This window comes from Lemur catta, chromosome 19 (genome assembly GCF_020740605.2).
Source record: "Lemur catta isolate mLemCat1 chromosome 19, mLemCat1.pri, whole genome shotgun sequence".
NCBI classification, from domain to species: Eukaryota; Metazoa; Chordata; class Mammalia; order Primates; family Lemuridae; genus Lemur; species Lemur catta.
Window position 1 is genome coordinate 4320061 of NC_059146.1, and position 23151 is coordinate 4343211.

Genomic DNA, 23151 nt, shown 5'->3' on the forward strand with positions numbered 1-23151 from the left:
TCATAGCATTTATAGAGCACTTGCCAAGCATTGTGCTACTTTACATCAATTATCTTAGTCTCATAGTAATCCTATGAAGAATTATTATCCTTCTTTTACATATGACGAAGCCAAGGATTAGAGGCTAATTAAGGTGCCCACAGAAAGGAAAAAGGATTTAACCTCTAGTTTGTCTGATAAAAGCAAATGTTCCAATTTATTTTTTATATGAATAAGTAAATAGGACTCTTCAAAGATTCCAATTGTCTATTGAAATATGCAATTATTAGCTCTAAATTAAGAAAACAGATTTTTCTCAATTCCCTTCCTTGTTCAATATATATATATTTTTAAAAGGAAAATGTCTAATGAATATTTACTTATTTTGGTTTTCTGCCCCTTAACATTAGTAATTATTATTCTACTCTAATAAAATAACATGTTGCACCCTTGTAGTCCTTATTTTGTGGTCTACAGAAAATAGGAGGAACACGGGGTCCAGAAATGAGCCTTTCATTTTCATTGGCAGACAGTAAAACCACTATAACTAAGAGAAATAAAAACAAGAGGTGGTGAGAATTCTTAATTTTACAATACTTGGATACATGCAGTGTTCGTGGATTTTCAAGTACCTAAAGAAATGCAACTGAGTTAAACTAGCTAGCTAGCTGAGGCCCTGCTCCACCTCCACTATTTCAATCAACAGATGAGAAGGATTCGCCGTCAGGACACCCTTTGGGAGTGTGTAAAACAAGGGCTTGCCTCTAAAGTGCTTAATGATGGTTCACATGGCTCTTAAGTAGTTCACACTAGCGCTGTAAATGACAGAATGTACACTTCTGAAATAGTGCCAAACCAGGTCTGAACTTTCCCAAAGTCCCAGTTAGAGAATTCAGAATTAAATGAAGCTTTATAGTGCTCAATGACTCTAAAAAATATATATACATACTGCTAAATCTTACCCAAACCTGTGGTTAGTAACTTTAATTTGTGAACATCCGGGAGCTAAAATCTATTGACTTGGGCACCCACCCAGTGGGTCAAGGAACAAGGCAAGAGCCAGAAGCGGGAAGACTTGAAACGTACATCAAGCTGCCCCCAGGTGAACCCCGCTACGGACGGAGAACTAAAGGAGTGAGAGGTGAGAGCATAAAGGAAGGGGCCAAAGAGGTGACTTCCTGAGAGCTTAGCCCAGAACGTCTATGGGGCGTCAACTTTTGCTTTTCTACACATGGGTGGTCACCCAGGGCCCCGGGTGCCCCCAGCCCGCACTGCGACCGCTCTCAGCCCACCGAGGGGTCGCGCCGCCGTCATCTGCGGTCTTGGCGCTCTCCAGCCCCGGCCCAGCCCCGCGTGTCCGTGGCCTTGGCGCCGTCGCCTTCGGCCACCAGCAGCGGCGGCGGCGACAGCCACATGGCGCGCGGACGCCGGCCCCGAGCGCCGCCTGGCGGGCGAGGCGGGGGCGAGGCGGGGCGGGGCGGGGCGGCGCCGGGTTGCCAGGGCGCGGGCCGCGCGCGTCAGGGTTTGTTTAACAATCGCCCTGGTATTTATGGCCGGGGCTGGGGGCGGCGGCGGGGGAGCCGGGAGACCGCGCCGGGCAGCGGATGAGGCGCGGCGGCTGCGGCCCCGAGCGCCTCCCCCCGGCTTCACGATCCCTGCCCGGCCCGACCCGAGGGGGAGGATGGCAACACCAGCCGCGCTCTGAGCCCCTCGGGAGGAGAACACCCTCCCCGCCACCGCACCCGGCGGCCCTGCGGGGGCCGCCGCCTCGCCCCCTGTCCGGCTCTGTCCCCCGGAGCGCGGCCGCGCGGAAAAGCGGGCATGGCGGAGACCCTGAGGAGGCTGGTCTCGAACCAGACTTTGCGGACGCTGCAGGACAAGCTGGACTGCTGGCTGAAGGAGTACGACGTGAGTCTGGGGGGACCCGGCGTGGCCCTCGGCGACGCTTTCCTGGGGCTGGGGTCGGTGGCCGCTTTGCGCAGCCCCCGCGGCTGTGACTCCTGACGGGGACCTCGGCCGGGGCGCGGGATCGCGGGGACGGAGGGCTCGTGCGTGTCGGCGCTTTCCCCGGCGCGGCCTGGACGGAGAGGCCTCCCGGAGCGGTAACCAGGGACGCCGGCGGCCCTAGCGACGGGCAAGCCCGGCGGTCCCGCGCGAGGTCGGTCCCGCCTGCCGCTCCCTCCCGCCCCCCTCGCCAGCGCGGTCCACGGCCTCCCTCCGGCTAGTTTTGACGACGCCCCTGCTCCTGCCTTTCCGCCAGTCTCCCGCCCTGAGGATACCCGGGCATTCTGTCCGAATGGGTGCGTGTGAGCCTCCGCCCGCGAGTTACTGCCCGGAAGTCAGTGAAACCGACACCTGTCAGCGTTGCTAGTTTCACCTGTGCGCTGGCCCGCGTGACAGTGACGGCGCAGGGCCAACACCGAGGCGATTTCAGGAGGGTTGTTGCCCAGGCTTTTGTAAGAAGCCAATATTCCGTCATCGAACCCTCAAACACTCTGCAAATCTCATTAATCCCTGCCCCGCCCCCAAGGAGAACTCCAGTTTCGAATTTGCTTCGCGTGCGGTCAGCCCGCCTTAAGTAGGAGGCTCCGCTCGTTACGCAGCGAGTAGAACGGGGCGAAAGACAGAGCAGCTGTGGACGGGAATAATTAGCTCCCCGAGGTTCTAGGTCTGGCGCTGCATTGAGCCAGCTGAATGACGGGGGCAATTTATTTAACCTCATCTGTTAAATAAGAGAGATCAGACTAGATGATATGTAAAGTTCCTTTTTGGATTTCAATTTTTTGAGTTTTAGTTGTCCAGCTAATTTCTTCCTATTTTTAGTAGAGACGGGGTCTCGCTCTTGCTCAGGCTGGTCTCGAACTCCTGACCTCGAGCGATCCTCCCGCCTCGGCCTCTCAGAGTGCTAGGATTACAGGCGTGAGCCACCGCGCCCGGCCTGTTGGCTTGTTTTTAATCTTACAACATCTAGTAGTCTTCTGGGTCCTAGGAAAAATTATGTCTTGCTTGATCATTTATCTGAAAAAATTCCAAGAAGGGATATTTTTCAATTCCCCCGGAGAAATGCTAAAACCAACAGCAAACAATGCCAACTCACTTTCTTTCAGTCATTAAAGTGATGTTGAATTAGTGCAAGCCTCAAGTGTTGAGGAGGACTTTGCCTTGAAATTTGGCTTCCACTGAAAGTTCAGGGACAGCTTGGTGTGAACACGACTTTCACAAAGTCCTCCTCTTTGGTTATGAAGAATATTGATGAGAGAGCCATAAAGAATCCCTTCTTATTCCACCAAAAACCAAGACCTGAGCCAGTTATCAAAAGCTTAATCATTCATTCAACAAATGGTTACTGAGCTTCAGTAGGTTAGGCCTATTTATAATTTTTGCAGTGTCCATTTACTCATTAATTTATTCATTCAACAAATATTTTTTTCAGAATTTATGATGTGCCTGTCTGTGCTAGGTGCTGGGAGTAGGAATGTGAGCTTCCAACTGGAGAAGAGGAGGAAGGATAGGGGAACCAGCATGGGCAAAAAGCAGGGAGGCGTGAAAAAGCTGGCATATTTGGGGTTGGGGGGAGGAGCTGTGAATAGTTCAATGCAGGGAGTGGAAGTGAGATGCCCTGAGCTGGTGGGTGGTTGGTGCCAGATGGTAAAGAACCTTGGGTGGTGTGGTAAGGAGTTTGAACTTTCTCCTGAGCAATGGGGAGAAACTGAAAGCATTATGCAGGGAGGAGACATGTTTGGATTATGTTTTAAAAAGGTTGCTCTAGTTGTTCCATGATGGGGAAATTAGAAACTCTAGGGAGAATGAATGGGGCTGGGTGATACTTTAGGCAAGAAATTACATGAATTAACTTCTCATAAACCAGCCTGGCACATTTGGTAAACAAGGTCGAAGACTCTCAGAATGGTCTTCAAGGTTCATGTAAGAGTATGCGGTCTCAAATGCCCCTAATTTATTATGCAATGTTGATATGGTTTTATTGATCAATTAACTCTACAAAAGGCTCAAATGACCTTATATGCAGAGCTGAATTCTGATTACCCAATTAATCCCTAGAGATGTTAACATCAGAAGAGAAATCAACTTTAAAACGTTAGCTGTATCTGGAGGAGGTCAATTCTGGGCTGAATCTCTCCTCCTATGAGATGCTTTTGTTTTTCCTCGGAGTCCTGTGGACTAGCAAGTTAATCTGGGTCAGATGCTGTGGGATTTGTTATTTTTTAAACATACTCTGTATAATTATAGTAGCAAGTGGTTAAAACTTACTATACCCTTGATAAGCTCATCTCCAAGATAGGATAAGATTACATTTCTTAAAGTAAAATAATGACAGCAAGACGTTGCATCCTGGAAACTCTTGACGATTTAATATGTGAGTGGGTATGGTGGGGAGGGCTGGAAATGCAAAGAGGCTTCCTCAGGCGTTGTTCTTCTGTTGTGTTCTAGAAATCTGCACTATCAAGTGAAAACAGCATATTAAATATCCACACATAGAAAAGAGATCTTAAAGAGGGGTCTCGTCTATTTGTTTTAGAATAATCCTTGTGGTTGAAATAGAGGCTACCTCTATGCCAGATATGCCTGGTTCCTAGCCCAGAAGGCTGTCGTGGTTGCCATGAGGAGTTCAAACAGACTCCCTGCCACTGTTACCCTCCTCCTTAGTCAACATACTTCTACTTTCTTGAGTATTCAATCTAATTAGTAACTTGATGGAGAACATTTTTCTTCCCTTTAGGACCTTACCAGACCAAGCTGCAGTAATGAATAAAACCCCACGTTTCAGTGTCTCAACAGAAAGAGATTTTTTTTTTCATTCATGCAAGGTCTGATGACAGCTCTGCTCCGTCACTGACTCAGTCGCAGTTGCCCTGCATCTCGTGGAGCTGCCATCCTGGAAGGTCCCGGGAAGAGGGAGTGAAAAGCTTGCACGACCCTTAAATCACACACACTATTCCCACTCTTGGTCCCCTGGCCAGAATGAGTTATGTCGCTCCGATCTAATTGTAAGGGAGCCTGAGATATGGGGGAAGCATGTGGAGTCTGTAACGATGCTACCCTTTCTGCTACATTTACTGATCATGAATTTATGTCTCCAAAAGAAATTGATGAGTGATTACGGCAGACTATTTTATTTTTAATAGAGAGGCTGTCAACTTTTTTTAAAATTTGACTTCTCTTATTTTCATCTTGGACAAGCTTGTTAATATAAACATTATCATTGTTCAATATTTAAGGAGAATAAATAACGAAGGAAATCAGAGGAATACCAACAGTGGGTCTAGATACTGTAAAATCTAGTGGAGAATCCTACTAGAAGTTTTGCTAAATTGTTGGAGGTATACATAAGCCTTTTTCTTGTATCTAAAATTCAGTATTTTGGTTTGAAAACTTTGTGGTTGAGATAGTGATGTAGAAAAGTCAGCCACGATACAAGATAGAGGGCCATTTTAGGAACAGGGTACTTGAAGGGCTGCCCACCTATGGGACTGCTACCTCCCTAGAGGACAACTGTAGCCCGTTAAAAACAGCATGTGAAGAGCCCTGGAAAGCTTTCAAAGTACTGTACTCCCCACGCCGTATTGCCTTAAGCTTTCCAAACACCGGTGAAATCAGCAGTATTGTGATGAATCCTTTTGTATAATTAATTTTTATCTAACATACAGGAAGCATATTTTGTGTGGGTGAGACTGAAGTTTTTTAAAGTGGAAATTGCTGTCTTTTGTGCTGAAATTGATGAGTTTAAATAGCTTTCCAAACTGAAGATGGAAAGTTGATTAAAAATGCATATTGACAAACGTTACGAATTGAGCAGTAAGTATATTGATCATGTTTTCCCTCTCCTTTTCATGCTTCGGAAGTGATTGAAGGTGAGGAATAGAAATTGGGTCTGAGAACCATTGGTGGAGAGCCTGAGAGGACCAGGCTCTCGTGGGGGAAAGAGCTGTTGGTAAGCTGAGGTTGCTCGGGAGTAAAGGAAATGAAAGGGACCAAAGGATCAGTGTCCCTTCACATAGGGGCCACACATGCCCGAAGATTGGGGCAGAGGAGAAAGGAGGCAGGATGAGTCAGATAGAGGGTAGTCCTATCACAGAGGACCTTGGAAATTAGGCAACATTTAGGCTTGATGGGTCGGGAGCTTTTGTTTGGGCAAGAGAGGGGTGGCATTGAGGGGCCGGGAACGAAGCCCCTGTCCTGCTGTTCTGCCCGACGCTATGGAACTTCTTGAAAAGGTAATCTGGCCTCATTACCTTTGCTTCTTCAACTCCCATTTGTGCCTCCAACCCAGTGCAATCTGGAAATATCTCAAGCACCCCCACCCCCCTTCGTCCTGCTGTAACTGCTCTCATAATGGTCGCTAGATGCCGCCCGAGGGTCGGTCAAATCCAGCCCCTTTTTTCCAGCCCTTATCTGTCTTCTTGATTTCTCTGCAGCAATTGAATCTTGTCAAATTTTATGGCTTCAGCTACATCCCAGATGCTGGTGGCTCCCAAATCTATCTCTAGCTCGGGCCCTGCCCCAGAGCTCCCGACCTGGGTGACCTCCTCCTCAGGTAGTGCTGGAATCAGCGAGCGGGACCTTGGCTGATACATGCGTGATTTGAGTCTGGGAAAGACTTTTGGGGGACGCTTGGTATGTCTGCAGCCCTCAGCACCTTGCAGCCAGACGGTTAGACCTGCCTACCTCCCCGCCGGGCTCACTGTCTAACCTAAACTCTATCTGGCCTGTGCCTGCCAGAGTGATTTTCCTAAAATGCAAAGCAAATCTGAGCATGTCATACCCTCCCTCCCCCGCTTGCCTTGGCAGATCTTTTGATGATGGGATGAAGCCCAGAACCCTTAACGTGGCAAGTCAGGTCTTTCAGATCTGGCCTCCAGACCCACACTCACTTTCCCTGATGCGCCTGCCGCTTCCTGCCCTCGGTACCGGCTGTTGTCCTCTCGAAGTGTCCTTGTCTCCCCATCTGCCCGCTCCAGGGCTTCTTTTGCTGCTCCTAGAGTTCCCCGTCCACACAGAGCACTTAATATAAATGCTAAGCTAATTACACATTCCCTGTGTGCTTCTCCTTCTCCATCCCACTTCCTCAGCTGCCAAGTTCATTGGCAGCAGGTGACTTTTTTTTCTTTTCTTTTTTTTTTTTGAAGTGTAGCTTTGTTTCCTGAGCTGCCAGGCCAGGGCCTTAGATATAGCAGGAACTCAGTGATTTATGAATGAATGAACACGGAGAGTCTGTGCTTTGGAGACAGTATAGTTAGTTCCTATCTTTGCTCTATTTATCTTGTGTGCATATGTGTTTAGTAGAATAACGTGACCCTATTGCAAATTGAGTATCTCGTGCAACGCTTTGTGTTAGAAGGTGCAGCATGTTGTGACATGGCTTGGAAACGGGAACTGTTTGACATGGCGTATTGTCTTCTGTTGTTTAAGTTGTGGACACAAACTCGTTAGACCAACACTCTTTGGGCAGCCACTATGCCCCGGCGCCCAGCAAGGCAGAGGAGCAGATGGTCACAATACCACAATAATACTCCCATTTATGCTAGCTCTGCACTTACCTTAGCTCACGGGATCAACCCCTTCCCAAAGACGAGCAAATGGAGCCTCATATTTAAATCTCTTTTCTAAGGGAACACAGCTGACAGATGGACAGCTGGATTTGAGCAAAGGTCTGTCTTATCCCTAAGTCCCTGGCTTCTTTCAACACTGCGTGTCATCTCGTAGGTACTATTGGTTGAGCACCTTCTGCGTCTGAGGTGCTGGACATGCATTATTTAGATTTAATTCTCCTAGCATTCAGCAAGGCATTGTTATTCCATTGTATGGAGGGGAAATGGGCTCAGAGAGGTTAAGTAACTTGTTCACGACCACACAGAATTGTGGCAAGCAGCAGAGCTGACATACTCAGGTCTGCTGGACTCCCAAGCTCATTCTCTGTCCACTTAACACGTGGCATGATCTAGCCAGGGGGCAAGAGGCTTGTAGGCACGGTCTCTGCTCAAGCAGTTTACTGCCTGTCTGAACCATTTCCCTTGTTGACCCAGATATGCATTTTACTGGGACACTTTTGCCTAGAGGTCATCTGAACTTTTCCTTTTTATCCTAGTTTCTGTCCTCCTTGTACCTTGCTTCCTGAGCTGAGACTCGTGGTGCCCATAAGGCACTGATGGTGTGTTATGACTTGAAGTGACAGATGAATCTATGCAGTTTTATACCCACGTGATTTGTTTGTTTCTTGTTGCTGCAGTCCTCCTGTTAGCGTTGGAATCGATTAGAGCATGGCTAATGGCAAAGTGGTAGAATCTCACCAAGGAATGGTGAAAGCAGAATCGCTAAAAGGCCCACTTCTTGGCTTGCTCATGCTCTGTTCTCTTCGCTTAGAATGTTCCACAACCACTGGAACCACCTCTCTCCCCAAGTCTGCCTTTAATGAATTGCTTCTCGGCCTAGATTTCACTTCCTCCCAGAAGCCTTTCCTGACTTTCCGAGAGCAGACTGTGTGCTCCCCTGTGTACTGAGACGCGTTACTGCACCGTGGGATCACGGGCTGTCCACCTCTCTGCCCCACGAGTCGGCAAGTGCCACCTCCTTGTCTTGTTCTCCATCATGCCCTCAATCCAGCAATACCTCCTTGCTGCTGAGAGGTAGGGTTCTCTGTGCACATGTAATATATAGATTGAATTTATGTAGAGGACGGGAACCAATAAAGCAGATAAACTGGGCAGCGATTTGTATTGTTACAAAAGGTCTATTCACTTTATAAAAGGACTGTTTGTGGGGGTTCTACTGAGTAGGATTATTGCTATAAAAAAACAACCCCCAAATCTCAATCTCAACACAAACTGACTTTCTCAGTCACGTAACAGTTCACTGCAAGGGTTTGGTCAGCAGCCTTACAAATCTCGTGGCTCCACCACCCCGACGTCCCCTGCTGGCTCCTCTGCATGCAGCTGGCAGATGGGGAAAGAGAAGGAGAATAATCGCTCAAGAAATTTTCTTCTGGGCAAGGCCTGGACAGGACACACATCCCTTTGCATCCCAGTAACCGGAGCTCAGTTACACGGCCACGCGACCTGCTAGGGAAACCGGGGAACGTGGTCTAGGTGTGTGTCTGGGAGCAAAGGGAGATAGGTCTTGGTGACCACACTGCAGTCCCTGCCACCAGGAGCACACCAGCGCAGGCAGCCCTCGGGTCACGTGAGGCCTTGTCTACCTGCAGTGGGCCCCAGAGCGAAGGAATTGCCCTGACATCTATTGTGTTGCCTTCACAGACAAACACGTGTGATGAAAATCTAAACTATTGCCTTGAACTCATTGAACAAGTTGCCAAAGTGCAGGGACAGCTCTTTGGGATCCTCACTACAGCGGCCCAACAAGGTGAGAACGGCCTTGCTTCCCCCTTCTTTTCCCTCTCTGCTTTCTGCTTTCTTGTGTTCTCTGAGTTGGCTGCTTTCTGCTTTCTTGTGTTCTCTGAGTTGGCGCAGTTGGGTTTCTTTCGCTGACCTGACGTGTATCTTCTTTTAGGAGGACATAATGACGGTGTGGAAACGATCAAATCGCGCCTTTTGCCCTGGCTGGAGGCTTCCTTTACTGCCGCTTCCATGGGAAAACCTGTTGACAGCAGGGTCCCCTCTCTGCAGGTAAGGATGACGAGGGGTAACCCTTGACTTTCTGAAACAGTGAAATAGAGCTAATCGGAAACTTCCAAGATAAGAAGGAAACTTAATTCCCGTAGACGGGCAAAGAGTGTCCATAATTTGTGATTGATATTGTTGTTTTCCATGGGACAGTGTCAGTTTTAGAGACAGTGGCTGAGGGATCCCTGCTTGGAGATCACTGGGCAGAAAACCAGTCCTTCTCCTATGGCCCTTGGTAGATGGCTAAATTTTATGTCTTATTTGTTGAATGGGGACAATGATTTTGCTGACTTAATAGTGTCGTTGTGAGAATTAAATGTGACAAGTACACGAAACAACTTGCAGAGGCTGGCACATGATAAGTACTCTGTAGACAGCAGGTGTCATTAAACAATTTTTCTCCCTGAGGATTTTTGGATGCTTCTCAGATTTTCACCCCCTGTGGGTGCTATTCTGGGTATAGAGATGTAGGATGATGTTTCAAACACTTCTTATTTTTTTAAATTGAAGTATAATTTAAGTTGATGAGTTTTGGCAGATATATATACATACCCATGTAAACTCACACCCCAGTTGAAATACAAAACATTTCAGTCATTCCAGAGCATTCCTTGTGCCACCCCCAGGGCACCCACTTTTTAATTTTTATTGTTCTAGATCAATATTGCCTGTGCTAGAACTTCATGCACTTAGAGCCACGTCTTATGCACCAGACTTCTTTTGCACAGCATAATGTTTTTGTAACATCCCTATCATTTCATGTGTTCAGATTGTTTTTTGATTCGTGTATCTTCTCAGGACACATTTGACAAGGAGAGATATAAAGATTCTGGCCCTCGGGATCGTGACATACAACAATTAGACTCCGACTTGAGCTCGACCCGTAATCAACTCAACAAGGTTCAAGACGAGTAAGAGGAATGCAAGTTATCCTTTCGAAAAAGAATTGTTCTCAGTTTAACTGCATTTCAAATTTGAAAGGAGAATAATGGCTCATGTAAAATGGGGGCATTTGCAAATAAGTAATGTAATGTGTGTGTGTGTGAGAGAGAGAGAGAGAGAGAGAGTGAGTTGGAGGCTGTGTCCTTGAATTTGAATATTTCTATTATATTAGGACCCCTTGGCTCCATACGCCATCATCAGCCCATATCATAAACGAGTAAAGATTGTTAGATGAGAACCTATCATTTGGGAAGCAAATTTTAAAAAAGATACAGAGGGAGTGAACAGGGGATGAAAGATCAGGTGAAGAGGAAGATTAAGAGAAACAGCGAAGGTGAGATGAAGCAGGCTGCATCTACCTGACCGGTCTCATTTTGGGGAGTATATCCGCCTGGCTAGGAGAGTCTGAGTCTTTAAGAAATGAACAGTTCAAGATTTTGGACTAACTATTAGGTATAAAATGTATTGTTTATAAAAATTAAGCAATGCCAGGCAACAGCAGGTATCAGATGGCTGCTGCGGGCAGGGCCAGTGTAGCAAACTTAGGGAATCACTGCAAACAAAATTGCAGACTTTGGGTTCGTGCTTGAGGAAGGCATGAAAATGCGTTTGACGTACCTGAAAAAAGTCCCTCACTCAGGTGTTCTTCCTGCCACAGCATTGCACCACTGCTGACGTGAATGGGAGAGACAGCAAGGAAGTATTGTTTTTAACTAGTTGAGGCTTGCGGTGGGATAATGTGTGGTGAGAGTTCCTTCTTTCTCCCCAAAAGGAAAACATCCCTATTGATTTTGTTTTGCCTGATTATAAAAGTTATCCAAATTTTCTTCTCAAAATGCATGCAACAAATAAAAATATAAAGATGAAAATCACCTGTTACTCGTCTCCGCTAACATTCTGGTATATTTCCCTCCAGACATTTTTCTTTGTGTGCCTGCACACACACACCTCCACACACCCATTCATTTTCCCACTGACTATGGAATCATAGTCAGTGCAGTTGTATAACTGCAGCAGTCAAAATATACAAACGTCATATGCAAAAAGGATAAAGTTTACAATTTATTTCAACTAATGTCAGCTGATTTTGGAGGGGGGAGGAGAATCCTTAACTTTGCCCCATTAAGGTAACATGGGCTTTTGTGGTTTATTGTAGTCCCTTTTGTGTAAATATTCCATTAATTCCAAGTGCAAACTTGCATTAAGAGCAGTTTTTGTCCTCTCGTAGGGTCTCTTTTCCCCTCGTCCTTCTTTTGATTGGCATCTAGGGGAGGGATGCTCGCGTGCCCTCCTGGTGCTGAAGGCAGGGATTTTGGTCTTGTACTGCTCTCTGGGTTCTTGCCGGCCTTGGTTCCACCTGGGCACTAGCGTCTTGTGCTGATGGGTCCTGAGTTGTGCCTTGCCTGGTTAGGTCTCCTGGGACATTAGCTGGCAACTGCTGCAGGTGACCAGGGCCCCTTCATTTGCCTCTAGTTGTAAGGCAGGACTCAACGACTTTGCTGGTTCTTGACAACTGTCAGCACCAATAGAGGCCAGGACTTCCCACTTCTTTTTCTTGTTACAACGACTCTGTTGTTACCCAGAAGAGGCACCAGGGACCAAGAAACTTAACGCATATGCTTTTTTTTAAAGAAACCTTTTTATTCAAAAATACTTTCAAACACAGAAAATTTGCAAGTATAGTACTAAGAACACCCACATTTCCTTTTATATACATTTCCCCCTATTTGCTTTCTCATTTATGTTTGTCCTCTATGTCTGTGCACACTCTCCACCCACCCCCAACTATCTGAAAGCTGCCTGCATGAAGGGGATGGTTGCTTTTCCCTGGATTTCCTAGTTTTGTTTTGTGTTAACCCACCTGTGGTTCTTATTCTATTTTTTTATTTAAGGTATCACAAATGATGGAGTTTGTTCCCCATGCTCTATAGTAGCCATCTCTCTCTTCCCTCTTACTCTGCCCGCATCTCTCAAGGCCAGGGTGCTGCCTGCTGGGGAACGAATGGCCCACCCGAGGAGGTTCCCTGTGTCTAACCTTGTGCTGACAGGTTTGGTTCTGGCTCGGTTCCAGAGGTGCAAATCCCAACAATACTGATGGGCACGGGTCTGCCTAGGTTTGACGAAACTCCAGACGGTGGAAGACCGTGGGACTTTATGCCTGGACTCTGGATATGAATCTCGCTTTTCCTCATCTCCTATATCCAATCTATTAGAATGTCTAGTTGAAACTACCTCCTAATCTCTCCTGTTTGTCCCTTTCTTTCTATTCCGCCACCACTGCCCTGTGCTATCTCTTGCCTGAACCAGCTGCCTTCCTTCCAACTGGCTTTCTGTTTCCTGCTTCCATTCATGCTCAACTACGTTTTCCACTTAGCAAATATATATATATTTTTATGGTATCATGTCACCCTTCTTTTTAAAAGCTGTTAGTCTCCTCCTTTTATACCTAAAAAAAAATTCTAAATTTCTTACCAGGCTCACAGCAGCCTGCCTGATCCGGCCCACACCCCATGCCAGTCTCCCCGACCGGGTCTACTGCCTACTGCCTCACCTTGAGGCCTTTGCCTGAAGGAACTTTCTAGTCTTCCACTAGCACTTTGCATGGACAGCTCTTTATTATCCTTTAGATTTCGGCTTAAATGTGACTTTCTCAGAGTCCGACTGTGCAGCACATTGAAAAGTCTTTCTTCTCCCCGTCTTCAATTCTCTTTCACAGCGACCTGCTTTTTTTGTAAGAGCACTTCCCATAACTGGGAACTGTAAAAAATGGACTTGCTTGCATGTTTATGATCTGTGTCCTCTGCTAGACTGGAAGATTCACAGGGTTCCTGTCTTGTATCGCTATTTTGACCCTGTTGTGTCTCCAGCACTGAGCATCATGCCTGGCACATAGTAAGTTCTCAATAATCTGCTCAGTGAATGAATAAACGTGTAACAAAACGTTTAACTAGAATGCTAACCTGATTGAAAAAATTCTGGCACATGGATGTCCTTCTCTTTCTTCTCTCTGCGTGTCATCCAGGCATGTGAAATTAGCATGTATGTGTTGGGAGAGAAAAAAAAATCTTCTTTATTCTTGTTTATACTTTCCTTCCTTTCTTGGTCCATTTTCTTTTCATTTTCTACAGTTTTCTCTTCATAAAACATGTTTATTTTTCCATATTTACTTTTTAAAACCTGTAATGTATTTATATTTGAATTAAATCACTCTAATTTCCTTTCAGCCTCTGATAGCTATATTTATGAAGTTAATGCTACTTTGGCTTTCTTTTAGGCTTTAGACATTTTGTTCATTCATTCATTCATTTTTCATTTAAATAAAAAGATTTGTGTGACAGGCACTGTTGTAGGTGCTGGAGGTAGAGATGAATACAATAAAGTCCTTGCCCCCAGTAGTTACAGCATGAATGTGATGAGGTAGACATGCATGGAGCTCGGGAGAAGGGGAGACACACTTTGCTTGAGATAGTTGGGTGGTATGTGGAGTGGCACTGATAAGTGGGCATTTGTTGGAGAAGAAGGAGGGGGTGGGATGGGATTTTGGGTAAGTAAGTGATTGGTTGGGATCTGCAGGATTGATAGGGATCCTGATAGCCCATTATTTCTCAGTCTGCTTCACCATCCAGGTGAAAATCCCAGTGTTTTACCTTTCGCTGTTCTTCCATCTAGAGGGAAGGAGGAAGGCTGGTGTGAGTGTAGAGTACAGTTGCATTCTCTTAGCCCCAGGACTGCTGTGATGATCCAGGGAGGCGGGGTCAGGGACCAGGGAAGTCAAACTGTTGTCAATCCACAAGTCTCACTGTTCTGGGGCAACTTGATTGCGAACCATTGGTCTTCATCCAATGTCATCCATCCCATTCCCATTTTTTTTTTTTTTTGAGACAGAGTCTCACTCTTTCGCCCCTGCTAGAGTGCAGTGGTATCATAGCTCATTGCAACCTCATACTCCTGGGCTTAAGTGATCCTCCTGCCTCAGCCTCCCAAGTGGCTGGGACAAGAGGCTTGGGCCACCACAGCTGGCTAGTTTTTTCTATTTTTGTAGAGACGGTGTCTCGCTCTTGCTCAGGCTGATCTTGAACTCCTGAGTTCAAGCAATTCTCCTGCCTCAGCCTCCTGGAGTGTTAGGATTACAGGCCTGAGCCACTGCACATGGCCTCATCCCACTCCCAGTTATTTTTAAATTTAGATAGACCTAAAGAAAGACTATGATTGACTATGATTTATCTACAATGAAGAGAGTCCTTGAACGTACCAGTGACTGAACTATGGTGAAAACTCAGGGAAATTGTGTTCAGTAAGTGGTGGAAGTCAGAGGCAGGAAGGCGTGAAGTACCTGGAAGTCAAGTGTGATTGGGGAGGACTTTCTTTATAAGTGGGCACATAACTTTTTTTTAAAGTCCAATGCAACATAATGAGAATAGATATTGGTCTATTGTATGTAGAAAAATGGAGATTTTATACAGAGTGGCAACCTGAGGATTTGGTGTAATCAGAGCAGATGAATTAGGAGGGTGAGATGGAGGAATTGAGCAAGTTTCTTTGTCCTTCACATTCTAATATTAATAGTTATTACATAGTCTTTTAGGGGCAGTAGCTCTGTAATTTCTTTGTGTTTGACATTGAGCAAAGGATGTCAGCATGTTTTTGCATACAAGCCCACCATAATATTTGTAACATTATATTATCTGATTGAATGCAGATGTCTTACAACTTCATCTTGTTTATGTTGAATTTATATTATGTGCCAAAAGTTCCCCAAAGAACCTATGCCTTGATTTAGAAAGTCTGCCAATTTTGAAAAAAATCTGTCTTTAGTTACTGATTTCTCTTACAGTCTGGCTGAAACTGAAAAGACTCTTGAAGAAACCAAGACCAGATCGGCCATATCCCTTTTGGCTGCAGAGGAGGAAATAAATCAGCTAAAAAAGCAGTAAGAAAAAAATGACAGGATTATTGCAGCCTGCTGATTAATCATTGAATTTAGCTTTTTTGGTGTTCCATTACAACTGAAAAAATCTGTTCACAATCAAAGAGAAAAGGCAGCAATATTTTTATTAATGTTTTACATTTTTTTACCATAAAAATACTACCTATGTACTATAGAAAATTTCCAAATCATAACATAGTGTAAAAGAATATAAAAACCCTCTCATAATTCCAGGGCCAGTTGCTGTTAACATTTGATATTCTTTCTGATTAATATATTAAAAATAGAGTTGAGACTACAGAATAAAGTATATAAGTATACAATTTTGGATCCTACCTTTTCGCTTGATGTTGTTTTTCTCTATCACTAAGAAAAAAAATACTGCAGAACTTAGTTTTAAGTAAGTTCATCGTGTTCCATCAGCTGGGTATTTCCCTAATATTTACTTGGATACTAATATTCAACATTGGAAATAATACTGGAATAATTTTTATGGAAAATCTTAGTTTAAATTTCAGATTATTCCTTAAAGGTGAATAGGTAAAGGGGAAAAAGAAACACTGATCCTTTAAGGTTATAGTTTCCTTGGTCTTAATTTTGATCCCCTCCCCTTAAAAATGAGCTATTGGGAGGGATATTTTACACACACACATACACACACACACACACTCCTTTCGATTGTCTTCACACATGTTCCAATTGTTCTGATTTTGTCAGGAACGCCCATAAATCTTAGCTGGGAATGCGCTTCTATTTTCCAGTCCTGTCTTCCCCCTCATCATCATTTTAACCTCTTATTTCCTCTTAGGTATACCTTCTCAAAGTCATTGATCGTATTACTCATTGATTTCCCATAGCACCAATTCTGTTTACTGTGTCTAGTGCAGATTTTCATTCTATTACATTTTTAGCTGCTCTATGTCCTTCTCAATCTTACCTTACTTTTCATCCTACAACCCTTGTCCTTTTCATCACAGCACGTTCTCTCTTATTGCTTTTGCTTCTGTTCTATGGTGGCCATGCCTCTTTGTATCTTGGTGAGGAGGCCAGTTTTATTTCTAAAGGGTTTTTGTTTGTTTCCGGGCTACATTATCTTCACAGATCCACACTTCCAGCTAGTCTTGTGGATGTTATCCCACTTCCACGCTAGTTGCCCCCCATCTTCTTTCTGTTCAGAGAATTGAAGAGCTAGTGAGGGTAGGAGATTAATTACATCTTCGACCAGCTTTTGGACTGGGTTTTGGAGGTGAAATGTTTTCAGAGTTTTGTGCAGCTAAGATCAGTCCGATGTGGAACAGTCTGACTACAGGTCCACGCTAGTGTTGCTAGAGATCTCCATGAGCAGTATTCTTTCTTTAGGCACCTTTTCCCACGCAAGCTGCCCCGACCCTGGCAATGCTGCTCTTGCTCATTTGTGTTGGCGGGTGTGCGTTTCGATCAGTTTTCCCACGCAATAATGGCAAAGTAGAGAAGCGCCTGTTGTGAAACGTGCCAGTTGTCGCTCATTGCCTTTCCGTCCCCTCCTTCCCTCCCCGCTGCTTCCCTCCCGCCCCCGTGCAGGCTGAAATCTCTGCAAGCGCAGGAGGACGCCCGCCACCGCAGCTCGGACTGGAGGGGCTCGGAGAGCCGGCGCGCGTCCTCCAAGCGCAGCTCAGACCCGCGCATCGCCGACACCAAGTCCGACTACGAGAAACACCTGCGGAACCTCAAGGACGAGATAGCCGTTCTGTCTGCCGAGAAATCTGCGCTCCAAGGAAGGTCTGACAAACTCTCACGGATCATTTGTTCATTTGAGCTCTTTTTGCTGAGTTAGTGGTAAAAGCCTGGCTTGTGGGATGGGGCGGGAAGTAAAATGACACCCTGAACCAAACCCCCCCTAATATGGGACACTCTGAATTGTAAAGGGGTTGTTTTCTTTAACTGCACCCTTCCAGAGAAACACCTCCTGGGGTTACCAGTGCTTGGGCACTAATTGATTTGGGGCTCAGAGATCCATGGAAAGTGCTTTGGCTTTGGAAGCAGATTTATGTGGGTCCACGGCGCAAGAAGTGGTGCCGGTGTTGAGAGAATGTTCCCGTAACGGGAGGGTCCCTTTCTCTGAGGCCTGGGAGTCCTCTCTCCAGGGATGACTGTCCATGTTACCGCAGGGAATTCCCTGTCGATATCTCACTTTGTTTGACAGCTCGTGTCGGTTCAGTGTTCCTGTGAGATCCCTTTCTACTGATGGACAGATACTGAGACGGGTCATTAACACAGTGCTAAGTGAGAGCAAAGTAGGATGTTTCTTTTTGGAGTCTCTGCCTTTCCCTTACTGTTTTTAACAACCCTTCCCCCAGTGTGCCCTGATCCAGGCCATCAAAGCCACCACCCCTGCCCCCCTCCCCATTTTGCTAAATGTCACCTTAGTCCTTCATTTTTGGGAATTACTCTGCCAGGGTTGTGTCGGTGCTGACTTGTACTGGCTCCCAAGAACGGATTCTGTGCCTTTCTGCCACAGGGGAGTATTTATACCATGGGAATTGGCAGACACTCTAAATGAGCCTCCACTCCCTGCTGCCCCGGAGAGTATGCTTGTCACCACACCATTGCACTCGGCTCTGCATTACCTTTTGCCCGACAGTTTCTTCTCTAAAACTTCCCTTTTCGGGGGCCATTTTCTTGGGCTAGCTAGTCTGATAATTTACTTCATACTTAGTAACAGTTATACTTTCCACTTAGTACTTTGCAACTTACCAAGTCGTACTGCCACATGTATTAGCTCACCTGACCTTCCAACCTCTACCCCACCCTGAACTAGGGCAAAAATGATATATGTAAAAACAGGCTCTGGAGAGGAGAAATGATCAGAAAGGCCCCACTGATATGACAGGGTGAGGCTGGGACAAGAGCATCGAACTCATTGTCAACGGGTATTCGTTCCATGTTGTACCGCAAGGCCGTGTGATGTGCTTGTGTGAATCATGTGTAAGGACCCCTAGGTCAGGGTAACATTCTATTTAAACGTTTCGTTACACATTTACTCATTCTCTGGGCAGATTATTGGGAACTTACTATGTGCCAGGCATGATGCTCAGTGCTGGAGACACAACAGGGTCAAAATAGCCATACAAGACAGGAACCCTTGGATTTTGCAGGCTAACAGGGGAGACAGATCATATGTAGGTGAATGAGTCGATTTTTTAAAGTTCCCAGTTGTGGTTGTGCTGTTATGAGAAAAGTTGGTCACTGAAAGAGAATTAAAGACGGGGAGAAGAAAGACCTTTCGATGTGTGGCAGTCACAGTCGGACTCAGAAAGTCACATTTAAGCCGAGACCTGAAGGATAGAAGAGCCTCGAACTCCGGCTCTGGCTAGCTGGACTCCTCCAGGACGGGCCGTGCACTTTCTGAGCTCCCGGTTCCTCATCTCTAAAATGACAGCGATCAGACTTGGTCGTTGAAAGGCCAAGGTGAGGTGCTGAGTGAGTGAACGTGCATTTTAAATTCTCACCCCCTGTGCAAATCTGGAGTACTTGAGGTGTCTGGGGACACAGTCCTTTCTCGCAAGGCCTGGTGAGGTCCCGGGAGGCAGCTGCTCGCCCGCCTAGGGGTCCAAGGCTCCTTTGCGGTTTATTGGGGAGAAGAACCCGAGTCCAGGGACAGCAGAGAGAAGCGAGTCCTGGCGTGTCCGTGGCTGATTCCTGCTCCCCGACAGGTCCACCAGGAGCCGGTCTCCCAGCCCCGACGCCTACAGCCGCAGCCAGAGCCGCAGTGGCAGCCACAGCCGCGGTCGCAGCCGCAGCCGCAGCCGGTCTGGCAGCCCCTCCACCGGCATAAAGATCAGGACCCCGTCCCCGAACCGCTCCAAGCTGTCCAGCGTGGCGCGCAAGGCCGCCCTCCTGTCCCGGTTCAGCGACGCCTATTCCCAGGCCCGCCTGGATGCGCAGTGTTTGCTGCGACGCTGCATCGACAAGGCCGAGACCGTGCAGCGCATCGTCTACATCGCCACCGTGGTAGGTGACACGCCTGCCCCGGGCTTCGGGCCTCCTTGGGGGCCGCGGGGAGGCGGAAGTTCCGTAAAGTGAATGGAACATCTTGTAAAGACTGGTAGATCCTGAGGTCACCGAAGGGGAGGAGATTCCATAGTCTCCCCATCTTCCTTCCTTCCTTCCTTCCTAAACATTTGGGGGTGAATCGTTTTTCACAATCAATAACTGTTCATATCTATTTATTAATATTTGTATTGACCAGATATTTGTTGAAGAAGTATCCATAAATGCAGGACTATCTCCAATGGGTATAATTATACATAGTTGATTTGCACGGTACCTTTTGTCTAATGCTACCAGTGAAGGTAGCATTGCTAGTGGCTATTATTTGATTTCCTTCAGTTCTTAGAAAAATCATAAGGCTGTGATTGTGTTTATTTGACTTCTGTTTATTTACCTACGAGTAGCTACTAAAATTGCTTGCATATTAGTTACTTGAGAATGACAGATTTTAGAAGTGCACATAAGTAATCCTCACTTTCCAAAACAAATATGTTTGTTCTGTGGATGGGTACCGTGTTGAGATACTAAGAGTCCATAATGAGAATCATTAAATATTAAAAAGCAACACATGGTATGAAGGCACAATTATCATAAATATTGAACTTCATCCTGTATTTGTTCATCTGTGTCAGGGGTCTGCAAACTCTGGCCTATGGGCCATATCTGGAGCTGGCCTGTATTTCTAAGAAAAATATGGCCTGAGAGCTAAGAATGTAAAAATGGTTTTACATTTTTAAAGAGTTAAAAAAAAAGTGACAGACACTGCATGTAGCCTGAAAAGCCTAAAATATTTACTATCAGGCTTTTTATAGAAACAAATTTTCCAACCCCAGGTTTATATAATTGAGAATCTCTCACTGAGTTGGTTAAAGCTCTGTTAAGTGTAGAGACCAAGTCTTGCATAACTGCGTTTCCCCAATGCTTACCATATAGTAGGCATTTAATAAATATTTGTTGAATTAACATAAGCCAGGAAACATGCCCAACTCTTGCTATGTGTTTATGTACAACACAAACACTAGACTGATAATTTTCTCTTATTTCTTGACCAGTTATTACTATGGGCTCGTAGCAGAGGATTTGTTTCCTTGAATCTCCGCACTGTCCTGCTTCCTGCCCTCAGAATTACCAAAACAACGGTCATCTGTCTTGAAATTAGTGAACATGGATTGTCATATGTGTATTTATGTACTTTCCAAAATTTAGAGATTATTTTGATCAACTGCATTTAGTTATCAGAAGACCAATGATATGATGTTGAATCTTGGACTGTTTCTAACTTCTTGCTTTGAAATTCTTTACCCAACTCTTCCCACCAAATAAACATGCTGCGTTTCCATGTGCAGGAGGCATTCCATGTAGCTAAAATGGCATTCAGACATTTCAAGATCCATGTGAGGAAATCGTTGACACCATCTTACGGGGGGTCGAATGACTTTGAGAATGCTGTCTCGGATTATATCGTTTGTCACCTTGATATGTATGATGTCCAGAGCAGTGTCAATGTAAGTGCTGGGTCTCCTATTAGGACTGGTTTGTTGCTGCTACTGTTTACATTGTGTATTGATAACCCAGAAATCCATCCAGTATTTAGTGCTGATTCTATATAATGGAAGAGAAGAAAGGAACAGCATTTAGTTCTACTTACTAGCACCCATGATTATTGCTGTTTCTTCCTTAATTATATTATGGGGAAAAAGTGGTCTTAGCTTCTTTAGATGGGCTGTTAAGATTGGGAGACAGAACAAGGGCTTTGGGAAAGGTAAGTGTGGATTTGCTTCCTGACTCTGCCACTTACTGGCTGTGTGATCTTCCATGTTTACTTAACCTCTCTGTGCTTTAGTTTTCCAATCTTTATGTGGGAGCAACAATGACCATTACCCCACAGAGTTATTAAGCAGATGAAATGAAAGAAAGCAGGTGATCTTCTTAGAACAAGATTTGGCACATAGTAAATATTCAATAAAAGCAAACTATTATAATTGTTATTATTATAGATTATGAACAAATGAGAGTTCTGTGTTGGCACATCATACACTTCCTCAGAATAGAAAAATAAGGAAATGATAAATAAAAACCATGGAAGGTTTTTTTTTTTCTTTAGCTTTTTAGAGAGACTCTCTTGGCCTTTAGTATGTCATTTGCACTCTGTCTTCCTTCCTCTTTCCTTATTAATGAGGGAGAACATCTTTCACCTTTTAGCACATGCACATGTTTTTCTGGTTTAACTTGTTTTCACTCACATGTTCTTTTCCCACCTCGCATCAGCCATAATGTCCTTAGGATGTCAGAGCTTCTTGTCACAGGTGGGTAACAAGGTGATGCCATCTTTTGTTTTTCAGGATGTGATCCGAGCCATGAATATCAACCCCAAGATTTCGTTCCCTCCTGAAGTTGACTTTTGCCTCCTCAGTGACTTCATCCGGGAGATATGCTGCATTGCTTTTGCAATGCAGGCCTTAGAGCCGCCCCTAGATATTGCATTTGGGGCAGATGGAGAAGTTTTTAATGATTACAAGTAAGAGACGTAGGAGCAGAAGCCAGGGGAGGGCTCATGAAGAAATTGTCTTCTCTGTTCCCTGAGAACAATCTAGGGACAAGAACTGAGGGTGGGAAGTGCACACACACTGCCTGGATTCCAGGCCCTGCCACATAGTTCCCTGCACTGCAGGGCAGGACCCTCTCCTGGCGTCATTTTACATTGAACATACTGGTCTTGGGGAGAACTAATGAGTTACCTGGAGCCTGTCTAGAGCATTGGAAAGGAAAGGTGCTATAGAAATACAAATGTGTATTACTTTTCATTGGTTTTCATTGCATTATTTAGGCCACACATCAAGGTATGATGTGTGGATCACCTGCATCAGAATTACTCAAGGTACTTGTTAAAAATGCACATTCCTGGACCGCATTTCATGATATTTTATCTAGTAGGTGCAGGGTGGGGCTCAGGAATCTGCAATTTAACAAGCACCCAGGTGTTCCTTATGCACACCAGTGTGAGAGAACGAATGCTCTTGACTCTTTTGTCTAGGACCATTACATTGCTACCAAGTTTTAGATGGCAAATGTTTCCTTCATAAATTAGAAGAAATTAAATGAAAACATTTTATTGGGATTTCATAATATCTTAGGATATAGCTGTGGATTATCTGGGAAGAGGCCAAGCTACTGGTTAAGAACACAGGTTCTGGCCTCAAGCTGCCTATGTTCAAATTCTGGCTCCACCATCTATTAGCTGTATAATCTTGGACCAGTCCGGCATGACTGGGTCTTAGTGAGTCCATGCCGGGTCCTGGTGGCTACTGGGTCCTATTCTGAGAGCCCACGACCATCTCTTTAAAAACAGAATCAGGATCCACCTTTACCTAGAATCTGAGCATAATACAAAATGAACACGTACACTGTTGTTTCCCCCAGTTATGCTACGTGACTGCTTAACTTCTCTTTCTTGCTTTGTGTGTTTAAAATAGGTACCGCCGCAGCTACGACTCGGATTTCACCGCTCCCTTGGTCTTATATCACGTGTGGCCTGCTCTCATGGAGAATGACTGTGTCATTATGAAGGGAGAAGCTGTCACCAGGAGAGGGGCTTTTGTACGGTGGCCTTGCATAGTGACAATTCATCCCAAGTGTTTG

General features: G+C 45.4%; 1 protein-coding gene across 2 annotated transcripts in view; it reads left to right on the forward strand.

Moving 5' to 3' along the window:
• Nucleotides 1–1550: 1550 nt before the first annotated feature.
• Nucleotides 1551–23151, forward strand: part of SPATA18 (spermatogenesis associated 18) — a 28482-nt gene continuing 6881 nt past the window's right edge. The window contains exons 1-10 of one of the 2 annotated variants that reach the window (XM_045533008.1): nucleotides 1551–1887; nucleotides 9249–9354; nucleotides 9502–9617; nucleotides 10413–10525; nucleotides 15391–15486; nucleotides 17044–17241; nucleotides 19176–19473; nucleotides 20859–21017; nucleotides 21855–22030; nucleotides 22986–23109. In XM_045533008.1, coding sequence (XP_045388964.1) covers nucleotides 1801–1887; nucleotides 9249–9354; nucleotides 9502–9617; nucleotides 10413–10525; nucleotides 15391–15486; nucleotides 17044–17241; nucleotides 19176–19473; nucleotides 20859–21017; nucleotides 21855–22030; nucleotides 22986–23109 — 1473 coding nt within the window. In that variant the 5' untranslated portion in view covers nucleotides 1551–1800. The remainder of the gene's footprint in view (nucleotides 1888–9248; nucleotides 9355–9501; nucleotides 9618–10412; nucleotides 10526–15390; nucleotides 15487–17043; nucleotides 17242–19175; nucleotides 19474–20858; nucleotides 21018–21854; nucleotides 22031–22985; nucleotides 23110–23151) is intronic. The other variant, XM_045533009.1, reaches the window with a different exon arrangement.